The sequence below is a fragment of the Balearica regulorum genome, chromosome 5 (assembly GCF_011004875.1).
Source record: "Balearica regulorum gibbericeps isolate bBalReg1 chromosome 5, bBalReg1.pri, whole genome shotgun sequence".
Classification (NCBI taxonomy): domain Eukaryota; kingdom Metazoa; phylum Chordata; class Aves; order Gruiformes; family Gruidae; genus Balearica; species Balearica regulorum.
The window spans coordinates 16,690,563-16,705,427 of record NC_046188.1 but is presented as its reverse complement, the minus strand read 5'-3'; the positions used below and the strand labels follow the sequence as shown (position 1 = coordinate 16,705,427).

General features: G+C 39.9%; 1 protein-coding gene across 2 annotated transcripts in view; it reads right to left on the bottom strand.

The window, feature by feature from the left end:
- Window positions 1–1,242: 1,242 nt before the first annotated feature.
- CLMN (calmin) overlaps window positions 1,243–14,865 on the bottom strand; it is a 72,832-nt gene continuing 59,209 nt past the window's right edge. For both annotated transcript variants that reach the window (XM_075753637.1, XM_075753636.1), the window contains exons 5-13: window positions 14,079–14,171; window positions 12,748–12,938; window positions 10,746–10,939; window positions 9,632–9,714; window positions 6,878–8,194; window positions 5,679–5,860; window positions 4,074–4,134; window positions 2,979–3,040; window positions 1,243–1,435 (exon numbers count right to left, since the gene is read on the bottom strand). In XM_075753637.1, the coding sequence (XP_075609752.1) occupies window positions 1,282–1,435; window positions 2,979–3,040; window positions 4,074–4,134; window positions 5,679–5,860; window positions 6,878–8,194; window positions 9,632–9,714; window positions 10,746–10,939; window positions 12,748–12,938; window positions 14,079–14,171 (2,337 nt within the window). In that variant the 3' untranslated portion in view covers window positions 1,243–1,281. The remainder of the gene's footprint in view (window positions 1,436–2,978; window positions 3,041–4,073; window positions 4,135–5,678; window positions 5,861–6,877; window positions 8,195–9,631; window positions 9,715–10,745; window positions 10,940–12,747; window positions 12,939–14,078; window positions 14,172–14,865) is intronic.

Genomic DNA, 14,865 nt, shown 5'->3' with positions numbered 1-14,865 from the left:
GCACAGATACACCTTGTCTGACAAAAATCCTATATCAAATATCCTGAAGTGATCACTGATGTGGACAAAAATTACAAGATGCAGAAGTGGCTCAACTGTGTCTATGCACAAGCCACAGAAGTCTCTTCAGTTGCACTAGAAAGTCAATACTGGCTGCCAACGTTTCTCTGTATTTAGTTTTACATCTGTCATTTCCTTCTCTATTGATTTGGGCGCTTAAAGGATATTTCTAATCCTTTTACCATGCACTTGTGCCTTACCAGTAACCTCAGCAAATTAGGTTACCTATTATTTTTTTGTATCTTCAAAAAAGAGAAATCTTCACATGATCTGGTAAGTAAAAGCAGCAGAGAAAAAGAAGCAAAAGCAGCGTCAGAAGCAGTGAGGTATTTTTTGAAAAAGAAAAAAACCAAACAACAAAAACCCAAAGAACAAACAAAAGCCATGGTATCTCTTCCTGATAAAATTATTAAGCATCTTGAAAATCTTTTCAAATATGGCCACCATCAGTAACAGAAAAAAAATGTATTTCTTCAGGTATTCTCTATAGAAGTTTCTGGGCTAAGATTGTCCGTATGATCCCTCCTAACCAGCAGCTAGCAAGTATGTTCTTCACACTTCTCCACACCCAATTGTTGTTTGAGAACAAAAGGTGCAGGATAAAAATTAAGTTGAATCCTAAAAAACCAAACTCCCCTACCCAAATAAACCCTCAACCTGATTTTCTTGCTCCACTGGATTGCCATTGGAATTGTTAATCAGTTCCTGGGGTCAGCATGTTCTACCACCTGCTGCTCTGCTCTGCCTCCAGCTCTCTCAAAGAATTCCATGGGAAATGTGAAAAAGCATTTCTAGCCTTGCCCTTGCAGGTGGGCCAGATTCATGGGCAAGTCAACACCACCCCTCTTCCACAGCTGCCAGGCCCTACAGAAGTAAACGAAGCCAGAAGAATAATTTTTGAAGACTAGAGCTCTGAATTGTTCATATTTCTACTGATAATTATCTGGTTTTATTTAGCATCTTATAAAGCAAGGCACAAATGTACAAAATCGCATCTACTAAATCAGGTCATTTTTATATATATTTACACAGTTATCATAATATAAAATGTGCTTAGACACTGTCATAGCACAACAGTAGAGGAATTGAGGACAACCTGATAATAAACACAAATACCAGGTCCTACATTTCTGTTTGTGCTTCACCTGAAGGAACATATTCATATGCAGATACACAAAGCAATCCAGCCACCGTCCTTTATTTTTCCGCACCTCACAGAGATCAAACTTTGTTGCTAAGAAGCTGTGGAAGGAGTAAAAGGCAGTAGACCAGCACCCAGAAGAACATGATGAAGTAAAATAGCTCTGGCTGCTCAACAACCGTAACCTCATGAGTTGGTGGTGGAGTCTCACTTGCTTCCAAGTCCTTTTTCTTCCTGAAAACAGGAAAGAATTTGATAAGATGCAGGAAAAAGAAGAAAAAACTCTCACTGTTAATATTTACTGTAAAGATCAGAGGGTGGATTAAAAGACAGGATGTTAACGAACTCTTTCAATCTCGTCAGCTGGAGTCCCAGCTGGACCGGGAGGTGCACAATCGGCTTTAGCAGTGTGTTTCCTTAGGAGCCAAAGTGCATAGCAATTAATCCTCTGAAAACTCTGGACAGATTCTCAGGTAGTTTAAATGCATGCCATTACAGTACAGTCCTTTGATGTAAGGTGATTTCCATCAGTCACAAAGATGCCCTCATATTCAGAGCAGTAAACATAGCTCTGGGCAACACATACCATACTTCCACAATTTTACTTACGCACTCTAACTTGATATACTTTCCCCAAATCATCTGCTTTCAGAGCTTCTCATGTCAGACACCAGAACATTAAACAGAAAAAGCCTAAGACTTCCAGAAACCAACTAGCAGTCGGAGTTTTGTAGGAGAACTCCAAAATTCCAGCTTTCCAAAATTCCAGCTGTGGTTCATACAGGCAAAGCCCAATGGATTCTGCCAGCACTACTGAGCTCTCACAAAGACAAAAAAAATTCTTGTTTAAAAAGATGGTACACTCATTTTATAATTTTATGATACTATATGAATCACTCTCTGGTAGACTTTTTTTTAATCTACTTCTGGAGAAAACTGGGTTTTGACCTATTTTAATGAGTCCTTTTTCTGGCTTGGGGCATACTACTTGCTCAGATATTATACTGGATATATATCTTGAGTATTACATGAAACTTGCTCAATATCAGTGGTCTGCAAGCAGGCATAACTGTGACAGCTATGTATTTTTTTTAACAGAAGTCTAAGTGAGACCAGGATGCTGGATCCCAGTAATATTTGGTGTGTTTTCTGTATTTAAATGCAACCATAATTTTAACCAGAGGCTCTGGGAAGTACTATTTAGTACCAACTGAAAGGTAAAACCTAAAGCAATCCTTGTTTCTTATAGACATGTAGACCCTAATACCAAATACACACTCTGCATTCAGGATCCATCACCTTAAGTCTAAACTAAACACACATACAAATTACAAAAACTCATGGGTGCTCTAGCAGAGGCCAGAACTCCACTGAAGGATCATCTTTCCCTAGCACTGACCACACTAAACATTGTCTTGACAGTCTTCCAAACCTGGAAAGAGTCATCACTGCCAGAGGGCCTCATAGTTGAAGTCTTCCCACTCTTTTCTTGGTCTGAAATATCCACCATATGGGGAAAGCCCTCACAGTCTTGCTTAGACAGCTGAACCTTTCCTCTCAAGTCAAGAAAAAGCGTTTTAGTCAAGGGGGAAATTGAGCAATAAAGAAGTTTTGTATCTTACACCTGTAGGAAATACAGACTCCAAGCTGTTACACTAGACATCCAGCCAGTCTCTACCATTATAGTTAATTTTCATTTCCCTTTGTAACACTGGTAGAAGTACCTAGGAGTTACAGATTCCTTGCAAAAGGCTTTGTCTGAATAGGAACGACTCACCTGGTGATTAATGGATTTTCACCCATATCTGTCATCTTCTGCTCGTTTACACCACAGGTTTCCTTAAACAAATGAGGAATAGATTATATATATAAAAAAATAAAATTCAGCATCTCACAAAGATGGTAATTGTGTGTGTATTTTATGCAGAGTATGTCTAATGTTTGCTCAAATAAAATCAAAGTTTGCTGATAAATTTATTCCCTGCCATCACATCCACCACTGCAGTCTGGTACTCACGCAGAAAAGGAAAAAAAGTTGTGAAATAAGAAGATTTTTTTGCTTTCAACTGCTTTCATTCAGCTGAATAAAGCTCCCCTCATTCATATATATTTCTAGTAGCTCTGACAGCATTGCAAAACTAAAGCATCTGTGTGAAACCTCTGTTTCGTTGAACTTTGGTGGCAGCATTTCTTTAACACTCCAAGATGGTCAGAATTGTATTTTGTGCTGAAGAGAGCCATATTGCTATCCTTGCTCAGCGTGCCCAGATTGCTAATGCTGTCCCTTCCGATTTAAAAAATAAAAATCCACAGCTTAGTGTGCTCTCAAGAAACCAGTCTGAAACACATCTGCCATTAAGGATGCAGTTTCACATTACTACTAAAATTCTTTTAGGGTTAGCTGCTGCTATTGAGATAATATCATACACCGCTGCTATGAAGGAGAGGGAAAGAGCCCAATCTTTCATCAAAAGTGCACTTCAAGAGACGTCCAGCATTTTTGCAGGGCTGTGACCAGGACACCGACATACATACAGAGAATGCACAAACTAAAAGAAACTGGAGCAGCAAATAAAGGCAGCGATACAGTTATGACGAAGAAGGCCTCAAAGTTACAACAGATTTAATTTTAGTGTTAGGTACTCCTTTGTGGGTTTGTTCAAGGTTCAATAAGGTTCAGTTCCATATATTTATGAGAGTTCAGTAAAGCTTTTCAGCTATGCCTGGTTTTGGCACTAAAATTATTAGAAGTCACAGGGCTTTTGTATTATCACAGAGCTTTATATAAAGAGTAGACCCTTTTACAGTATGTGAACTTTTGGAGGTTAAAAGAAATAGAGAAACAGCAATAGGTAAATTTCCAGATACTTACCTCCTCAGCAGTATTAGGAGATCTTTTTCGGAGATAAATGTTGGAATCACTGTCACCGGTTCTGAAATGTATGTAAAAGCAAAGTTTTTAAATTCATAAAGCTAAGTTTTGTTTTGACTTCAAAGAGAGCCACTGCAATTGCAGATGCTAGTTTTAAGCTACGCAAACCCACAAATATGCATTGTTGCATGTATTAGAATATGGACTAGAATTTATCAGTAACATTATAATAAATAGCTTTGGAAGAATCTGTCCCATGATAAAAAATCCATGAGATCAAATTGCAATCTTTTCTGAAAAATGGTATCTGATAGGGTTTTAGCACCTTTCACATCATTCACATTTACGTGACAGTATACCCCAGGTTTTATGGCTACCTATATAAATAAAAAATTGACAGACATTGCAGGCAACAGAATGCTTGAAGGAGACAGTGGGTTCTTCTAAGCAAATTCTTTCAAATTCATTAGAGTGGTGTAGTGATAAGCATCAACAAATTACAGTTCATGTCCAACTCAGATACATTACCTAAGAACTAAATTAGAACGTAAGATGGAACAGAAGTCAGTGGAGTAAAATTAGCTGAGTGTCTCTGTCCTGGGTCTGGCTGGGGCGCAGGTAACTCCCATGTAGCAGCCCCTATAGCGCTGTGCTTTCTATTTGTAGCTAGAACGGTGCTGATAAGACACCAATGTTTCAGGTATTGCTGAGCAGTGTCACACAGCACCAAGGCTGTTTCTCCAAGCCCCCAAAGGTCAGTAGGCTGGGGCTGGGCAGGAGGTTTGGAGGGGACGCAGCCAGGACAGCTGATCTAAACTGACCAAAGGGATATTCCATACCATACGGTGTCATGCTCAGCAATAAAAACTAAGAGAAAGGAGGAAGCTGGAAGAGGCACACATTCGTTACTAAAGCATTTGTCTTCTGAAGCAACCACTACGCCTACTGAGGCCCTGCATCCCACGAAGTGGCTAGACATCACCTGTTGATGGGATGTAGAGGATAAATCTGGGTTTTTTTGTTGGTTTTTGGTTTTGGTTTCCTTTTGCTTTGCTTCCACAAGTGGCCTTTGCTTTTTTTCATTAAACTGCCTTTACCTTGACCCATGAGTTTTTCATCTTATTTTCTCCCCCCATCCTGCTGAGGATGGGGAGTGAGAGTGGCTTGGTGGGCACCTGGTGGCCAGCCACGGTCAACCTACCACAATCTTGTTCACTTTTTCAACGAAAAGAAGTCCAACAAATATCTATTGGAATGAAGCAGTGTCATACTTCTACATAGTGTCACATTGCACATGGATTATTTCATCTACGTTACAAAACACTCTTTCTGTTGGAAAATCAGTTATAACATTGCCATGTTCAAAATGCACTGGGGTTCCAGTTGGGTTTTGTGTAGCAAAGTTTGTAAAGCAAAGTCAAATCAAGTCCCTTTGGCACTGAATCACTTGACATGTTTAAGAGAAACACAGGAAGAAGCCAATGAGTCCCAATACACAGGTCCTAAAAGAAGTCTACAGGGAACATCCAATGGACAGGGCACACTTTAAAAGACTGGGCATTCATCCCAATTAGGTGTATTTAAGACAAAGTTAATGTGAAATACCTGGTAAATTCCTGACAATCTGCAGTTTCTTCCAGTTTCTCTTGTGACAGAGTAGTAGTGGCAACTTCTGAGATCTGCAAGTCTTCTGCTTTGATCCTATTTTCCCCTTCTTCCTCCTTATTACTACTGTTTTCTGGATTCTTTATGGCTATTGATAAATCCTCTAGATGTTCTACTATGGCCTGTTGAAATTAAGAAACGTTTTGCATTAGACAACAAGACTGACTCTCCGCCCTTTCAAATATCTTAGTGGTGCAGCCTACTCAGATGCTAAATGGCATGTAGTATGAGATTGAAAGTCTCACTAAAGAGAATAAAAAGCAATTCATTTCTTGAAAATCATTTTGAGCTATAAAGTATCATCAGTTCAACATACGTACAATTAGTTGTCAGTTCTTTTTATATAAGAAGTCATGACATGACATGGCTCTTCGAAGTAATCCGCTAAGACTTTCTTTAATCTATCCCCAATTAGTCTTTGAAGCTAACAGCATATTGACTTCATTACTCTAGTAAGTGTCAGGACCAAAATATGTCCAAGCAACTTGTCTAAGCAACATGTAAATTAACATTAAATGGACATTCATTCCTGAAAAACACTGTCTAAAGTTACTGTGCTGGAAAATGTATAAGACAATTGAAAATCAGTGTCTGCAAGAAGAGATGCAGTAGCAAATTGCCTAAATCCAATACACAGAATAATTATCAAAAATCCCCCCCTCTTTCTCCCTCTCCAGTGTAGACAAGCCTTCATTTTACTCACGTAACTTATCCTACTTAAATTGGTTTAAGTTTTTGTAGGCAAACTTATTTGGATTCAGACAAAAACTACCTTTGCATGTATCCTTTCTATATCAGCAATATTGCTTTCTGTTAATCTCATTAAAAATTACTAAAAATACCTTCTCTGATAATCTTTTATGCCTAGGGATTATACAGAAGCCTTAAACTACTTTAGAACTTAATTAAAATTCACATTTTTGCAGTACTATTAGTATTGGAGCTTATTCTCTCTTTTAATGTCTTATCTTCTCAGGGATCTGCAATTCCATTCATTCCAGTAGAGGGCTGTGGCAAACAGCGTTATGGGACAGGAAACCAAGTACATTTTACATATTTCTCAAATGAAAACCACTGAGGTCAGATGCTAATCCCTCATCTATACACAAAGAAATGCCGATAATAAAAAAATAAAATACCTCAGGATGTTGTGGAGTAGTGGAATCTTGGTGGCTGGTGGCCTTTTCACCATCTTTTTCAATCTCTAACTCTTCTCCTACTAGTAATGGCACTTCTTTTTCATCAGAAGAATTCGTGTGACTGTTAATATCTGTTGTTTCCTCCTCGCTGTTCTCAGCATCTATTTCTGATGCAGGGACACCTAGCTTATTCCCTAAGTCTGGCTCTGGAGAATCTTCCCTGTAGTTCTGTTCTGGTAAGCCCTTCTCATGTAAAACATCCGTCACTGTTTCAGAAGAAGCTTTGTCATTTCCAGTATCATGATCTTCAATACAAGGCTCAAGGTAAGCATTCAAAACTGCTGATATGGGAACATTATAATGTGGATAATAAAAGAGATCGTGGGGTATTACAGATACCTTTGAAGAACTGGGTAGCACTTCAGCTGAAGACTCAACTTCATCACAGCTGTCCAGGTCCTCTGGATTTTTAGGTACATCTGAGAGAGAGTCATCAGATGTTTCATGCTGTGTAGATAGTTCTTGGCTTTTGAGATTACAACCATTCAGTGAATAATGGTTAGTTTCTATTGTCTCAAAGCCAGGTGATTGCTTTGTATGTTCATTTTGTGGAATTTTCAGTATTTCCTCATGCAGAAGATGAAGAACGTACTTCTGTGTATTTTCTTGTTTTGAGGTATCTTCTGGTAAAAGAATTGAAGTCTGGGGTTTGCTCTCTTCTACTTTATTTATAGATTCATCTGTAAGTATACCTGAAGTCCAGGATAATGGACTCAAAGAAGAAGTATTGGCGGAAAGGCTCTTAGTTTCATTGTCATATTCAGTAGAGGTTTCTTTAGTTAATTCTTCAGAGTAGTCTTCAAAAGAGTCAACAGAATTTTTCTGCTCTGTCAGAACAGCTGGAGAAAGGTCATCATTCTGTTTCAGTGGATCATCAGATATGCCCCCTTCACCTGGCATGAATTTATCACTTAGAACCTCCCAAGAGGAACTGGATTCAAAACTGACAGATCCTGTAATTTTCAGTGAGGTAGGCCTCTGAGGCTCCTCTTCAGATGTTTCCTGTGAATCACCTAACACTTGACTCAATTTCCCATTACATTTTTCAGGTATAGTTTCTGATGGGATTCTCTCAGGGGTGTCATGAATATGAACCTTTGGAGGAGCAGGATGACTCCTTTCGTGATTGACAGTATACATGTTTTCTTCACCTTCACTTAAAATCAAGATTTTGCCTTCCTTTTCTGAAGGTGTGTCTTTGATGTGGACGTAAGTGGACTCAATCGGAAGCTCCTTGTCAGGATCTGTAAAGTCTTCCTGTAAGTGATGATACATCATTAAAAGACAAATCATACCTCAGATATCATTTTACTTTCCCCAAACACTACAGAGAGAACTACCTAGCCCATCACCCATTACCTTGTGAATGGCCAGTTAACGACTCACTTATTTTGAAAGTAGGGAAGCCAATTTGGCAAGTGACTTGAACAAAGCTCAATGTCAAGAAGCCACTTGTACAGGAAGATTAGAATGCAGACAAGCCTACTCCTCAGTTGTTAATGTATTCACCTCTCCCTGTTCACCTGTGGAGACAACTGACTTGGCTTTTTGACACAATCCCAAACCCTGGGAACAAAATAAATCTAACAAGTCCACTAAATCCACTGTGAAATATATTAATATACTAGACTATTCCATTCCAACAGACTGTATTTAAAAAAAAAAAAGTAGGCTTTGTCCATTAAAATGCCCGTAAGTCTTAATGCCAACAAATCTTATTGCTCATCTAATCTAACAAAAAGATTACTATAGTAATTTTAATTCCAGTGACTTTAGTAATGCCCATCAATTTTATAAGCTACAAAATACATACCAAGTGGAACCTTCAGCCAAGAACAGACAGGAAATGCCTTTTGTGTAGGAACCATCATTTACATGCATGTACTCTAGCACAAAAACATACCCAGATACTTGAGGGACACCGAGTCCCTTGGGGACCCTTTCAAATCAAAAAGACTATGTGAACTAGGTTCATCTGGAAGTACAAGCAGCCTCCAGAACAGTTTTTCAACTTACACAGATCTGTTCTCCAGTGCCTGCGACTTCCCATTTTTCCTTGAGTTTTCTGTCTCACATCCTTTAATTCCCCTATAAGTTTATCCTCTGTTTCTCCAAAAGACCTTTGTCAGTCCCTGACACTGTCAGTCCCTGCTTGCTCCTCAATTCTTTATTTTTTTTATAAAGTCTGCATTAAAGTCCTGGTCCTTTAAGCTGCAGTTTATTTCATGCTTACAACAAGTGCTTTTGACTGCTGCATTGACAAGATTCAGCCTCTGGTATCTTGTGTCTGATACCTGCTAAATTCAGATGGATTGTGACCCTCAAACTTGAGAAGACAGAAGTCAAAATGAAATTCCAAGTCCAATGAATCATCATAGATGAAGGGATAAATTTCAGCCTTATTTAAGACTAGTATAGCAAAGTAGTAGAGCCCTCTGTAACCAGTTCTAACCTCTGAGAGTTATAATTGGATGTAAATGTTTGAAAGTACAATTCTACCTAAAGCATTTTAGCAATTGCCAATGAAAGCCCATTTCACTGGATTTAAGAAAAATGTGAAAAATTAAGCCTGAGTTTGTGGTTTATTTTAAATAGCTTAGAAAGAAACCTAGAAGATTGATACAGCAATATCTGACTTTATTAAGTACACCAAAGCAAATTAAAAAATGCCATGACGTAGGAGTAAACACATACCCCTTCCAGCTCTGGGAAGTGTTCCAGAAATTGCGCCACGTACGTCACAATTGACTGTTCATCGGGTGATTCCACCATGATATCTATGGAGACAGATGCAAGGGGCTCGAGCACACACGGCTTTAAAATGCTCTTGCAGAGGAAGAGATTGCCAGACATTTATTCTGCCTTTATGATGAGAGAAATAACAGCCGCAAACGCTTTTCCTTCTCTGACAGAGCAGAGAGGGTAGAATCCTTTTCACGGTTGATGGTACTCAAGAGAGTTCTCAACAAGAGTTCTCAACATCTTATTCGCATTAATTTTTTCTTATTTCCAAACACATACTGAACCCTGATCAGGGTTCCTTTTCATCCACCTTCATACTGTCATTTATGTTGTTGTCACTAGACAGTGATCTTGTTGAGTGACAGCACAGAAGTTTATTTTTAGCAGGATGGTCCAGTCTTCCAGCGGGTGACCCGTGAAAGCACAAATAACCAGTCTGTGCTTTCAATCATAAAATCAGGGCCTAATACCTGTCTAGTAGAGTTCAGTAAAAAAACCTGCAAAAAGCAACTCCGTTTATATACGTATACTTAGATACACACGTGTATGCTTATGTTTAGATATATAAATATATACATATGTGTGTATATATACGCATTGTAAAAGAAAAACTGGGAGATGCAAATACATTTGAATAGATACCTACCCATTTTCCTGGTATGGCAGACTCACACACTTCACCCTGGAGTGAAACTTAGTCTCTGCAGACTGTAGGCATTACGAAATGGTGCTAATGCATTGAGACACCTCTCAGCACAACAGGGTGGTGATTAACGCCCGCTACTAACGCAGATGTCACATAGCATCTAAACACTAACCAGGACCAGTGTATGTAGCTAAAACTGTGGGAAGATCTCTGCCCCCAAGGAGCTTACAAATATCACTGGAGGCATACGACTACAAGCCAGTGACCAATTCATTTTTATTTTTCTTATCAGTCAGCCCAACACACTGATCACATCAACAGTCTAATCACTGGGAGGTTTCTGGTAGGTATCACAATGCAATATTCATGAATTCATTATAGTTTGAATGTTACCCAACAAAGCTGATGTAGGCGTTTTACCTTCTGGTTCTAGGAGCCGAGGAACACCCAGCTTATTTTGTGCTATGCTGAAAGCATCCTCCAGGTTTTCTCGAGCCGATTTCTCCAGTGCTTGCTTCATGTCTACCAAAGTAGAGTCTATTGCTTTTATGATAGCTAAGAAAGCAAGGCCGCTCCTCCAGCTGCTGGCAAAGTCCTGAACTGCAACACCGTACCTAAACAGAATTACATACAGTTTACATGTGTGGTCGTGTTACAAAATCCAAAATAAAGGCATCGTCGTTTTCAAAGACTCCTGAAAGTTAAAAGTAAAGTTGCTGAGTTGCACTAGTCACATTTGAGATCTTTTTGGATTTTGAAATGCACAAAGTATGTCCATAAAACACAAGGATTCACAAACTGAATCGGTGTGGCTAACAGCTGACATCAATCTGCTTGTAGGAAGTAGTTAGTAAAAACAAAGCCCTCAAGAACTCAGCAACCACATTTAACATTCATAAAACCAAATGTCTCTGTGATTCCTGTTTCTGTTGCTCTCCAGCATTTTAATGCCGTAGCTTGGGAAGACTGCCAACGCTTAAGTATTTAAAAACATAAGCATAAATGATTCACATTCCTGTGTACTTGGCCTTCTATAGCAGAAAACTGTGCTTTGCCAAATGCAAATGGTGTCAGTATATGTATAAACCACAAGTGTGTTAGATGCCCAAAGTTTTGGAGGAAAAAACAGCCATCAAACTTGCAATGAAATACAGCCCCAGAATAGAAAATTCTGCATAAGTCATTGGATAACAGGATTATAATGATGCTATCATGTTTTTAGTGCAATTGCAAGAACAATTTTCTCCTATTAGATGTTTTCAATTTGTATTCTCTGACTGGACTGAAAAGCCTATGGCCTTTACTTCTCCAGTCCTCACTTTCCTTGTACCACCTCCCTGTGAAAGACATTATCAGCATTATTTTGGGACTAAAACTGTGCTTCCTCTATGGTCTGCACTGGCAGCAGCAAACTACAGATCTCAATGGGACAAGCTTAGCTGCACAAGAAGCACCCTTAGCTTCGCTGGAGATAACCAAGGGATGATGTGGCCCACAGGACCAAGTATTTCAGATGTAATTTGTATCTTCAACACTAGACACAAAACATTTGTGTTCACAGGCAAACTTGGCCATATAAATCCATCAACAGACAAAAGCGCCAAATATTCATCTATCCAACTTGTAGAAGTAAGTTTGAGTCATGCCCTCTTTAAAACTCTCTGGCAGTTATTGCTTCAGATAACGATATATGTGAAATACACTCCAAGCATTTACACGTGCACTAGACATCTTACACTAAAGTTTTTTTAGCCCGCCAGTAACTCTGCCAGGTTAAAGCATTACTAGACAAAATGCTTTGGTGAAAGAACTGCTTTTTTTTATTAAAGTGGAGAGAGATGTGTTGAGCAACAGAAAGGGACCCAAGTGTCACACCATCATGAGGAGTGACCTAAGATTCACCCCCTTCCCCTCTTTAATTCTGAGAAAAGAGGGACTCTAATAGCGGCTCTGTCCTTCATGGCACTCTGCAGCACACAGAGAAGCTCCCTCAGGGCTGCTACTTAATTTAAAAGGCTGTTGCTAAAGTCTTTCAATACATTTATTTTTTCAGCTTTTCAGTTCACCCCTTGTTTATGCCTACCCTTTAATTAGCAAAAGATATAAAACAGACTGCACGAAAGCCAGGGGGCAGGGAGAGGAGGGAACGATCCTGTTTTAAACAGCGCCAAGCAGATTAGTGCAAGTTAACATTTAACGCTGAAATCGTGAAGCCAGCGATGCGCACGGCTTCAAGGTCAGGCAGCCGCTGCAGACGTGGGGCCGATACAGCCCCCTGCAGAGACCTGGTGCCTGCAAACGTCGAAAGCAGAAGCCACAGCGCACGGTAATGCACACATGGGGCAGGAGAGAGAGAAAAGGGATTCAGCTTCAAAAGGGCAGGTGGCAAAACACATTTTTCCACGAGGGTTTCTTAGCTTACTTTCTGGTTTTCCTCTGAACCCAGACTAAAAGGGCTCTGATGGCTTTCCGCTGATCCTTCACCGTAACGGCCATGTTTCTCTCCACACTGGGAGTGTTGGGGTGGGACGTGTCTGACTCGGGACCGCTGGGCCCGGAGGACAGGCTGGAGGAAGAGGAGTTCCTGTTGAGGTTACCTGTCAGCTCCTTGATCTGCAATAAAAGGCAAAACACGCAGTGCTCTGGTTTAACACCGGCTGCACGGAGAACTCGGCACTTCTTTTCATGCAAACTTTAAAGATAACAGTGCCATAACTGAATTTTAAGATGTAATTATAGACCTGTCTGTTATAACTCTCGACTTGTATTGCACGGGCGTGACAGCCAGCAGCAACCCAGCTGGAACCCCAGGAAACAGAAAGGGCAAGGCAGCAGTTAAGGCTGAACTGAGCAAATTTGTATTAAACAAAGAAACATGTCCTTGAAAGAAAAGTTAGTTTAACTGAAATTGTTCTTTCTCTTCACAGGACTCGCTCGAGTGAAACGTTTTTAGTCGGGAAATGGTCACCAGCAGCAGCACTCCTGTCCTGGTCAGTGTTGATGTTTGGGCCAAACTATGCCTTCTGCTGCTTTTCGGTCTGCCATGCTCTCTGCTGCTGGCGTGGCAGATTCTGGTCACGCCATCCCTGCCTTCGAGTCCCTCTGGCCAAAGTGGTGCTGTGCACCTCCATCTCTCTCTGTGCATTAGAATTTGGTATTGTCTGGAAGGACATTTTCAAAATATGTGTAGATTAGGGAGCAGTTTTAAACTAAGCCTGAGGCTAAATCATTTTTTAGGCTCAAATCAGTTTTATCAGTCCCAGGCCCTTCAAGATCTTTCATTTGGCCCTCTACGTTACTTGTGAATTTTTGCCACGTTGAGTAAGTCTCCAGAGATCATTGATTCTACATGGAATTTCCCACCACATTGGACCAAATCCAGAAAAGATTATTGAAAATAAACTGTGACCTGGCACCAAACCCGAGACGTTGGTTCAGATCCAGGGAATCTGGAGCAGAACCCTGAGAAGGCACAGGAGAGAAGGGAAAGTAGTAATCTGAAGCTCTAATTCTGATCCAAGTCAAACGAGGGTTTAAATTGTCTCCTATTTACACCAAAATAGGTCCAATGAAGTAAAATGAAAGCAGCTGCAGGTATAAAATTAGTGTATATTAAGAGGGAAAAGCTCAGGTTTAGCACTCTTAATTATGTTCTTTAGGACTAAAAATCAATTTAAAAATCAGTATTCAGCTGGAATAGATTGATACCATGAAGATTGTTCACTTATGATTAAAGTATTCAAGTTTTATTACCTGAAAAAACAAGATTATATTCCATATTAGTCCGAGTACCAGAGAGGAATTTCCATCTGCTATTTCTGCTGCATCGATGCTAACAAGCTTTACCTGTAGAAGAGATCATAAATTCAGAGCCGAATTCAAAGAAGCAAGGTAAATGCAAAAAATGCACTGGATGGAACTGAGACTACTGGATACATCGAGAATACTTCTGCCACAGACTGGCCAGCCAAAAAGCAAGACTGAAATCTTGTTTGAATGATAATTTGCCTTGATTACAAGCACCTGCTCATGGAACTTTCATCTCAAGCCCCCAGCATTGTCTGCAGAACAGAAGTGAGCTCAGTTCTGCATCCTCAGGACCACAAATGTGTTTCCTCCATACAAAAATGGAATAAGATGGTGTCCCCTCCACTGGATCCTGTTCTTAAAAAGTAGAGAGTCAATCCTCGTACAAAAATTAAAATCCTAATAAGATCTGCTTACTTCTGTTTTGCTATGCATCACCGTTCTCCTTGCTTATCTCACCTTACGCAGCTTGTCACAGACTTCTGATTAAATCAGTTAGCAAAGGATAAAGTTGCCTAATCAAAGCAAACTCTAGACTTTCCCACACTGTGGTTTCTTCCACCTGATAACACCAGGATGTTCTTCTCTTAGACAACACCGAGTGGGTTTTGGCAAAGGTCACGGAGGAGGGAGGAAGCAAGGAAGCTGTCAGTACTGCACATGGCACCCAGACCAAGTTAAAGCCCAGCATACAGCCCATTTATCACTGAGAAATCCTGTGCATGATGAATCA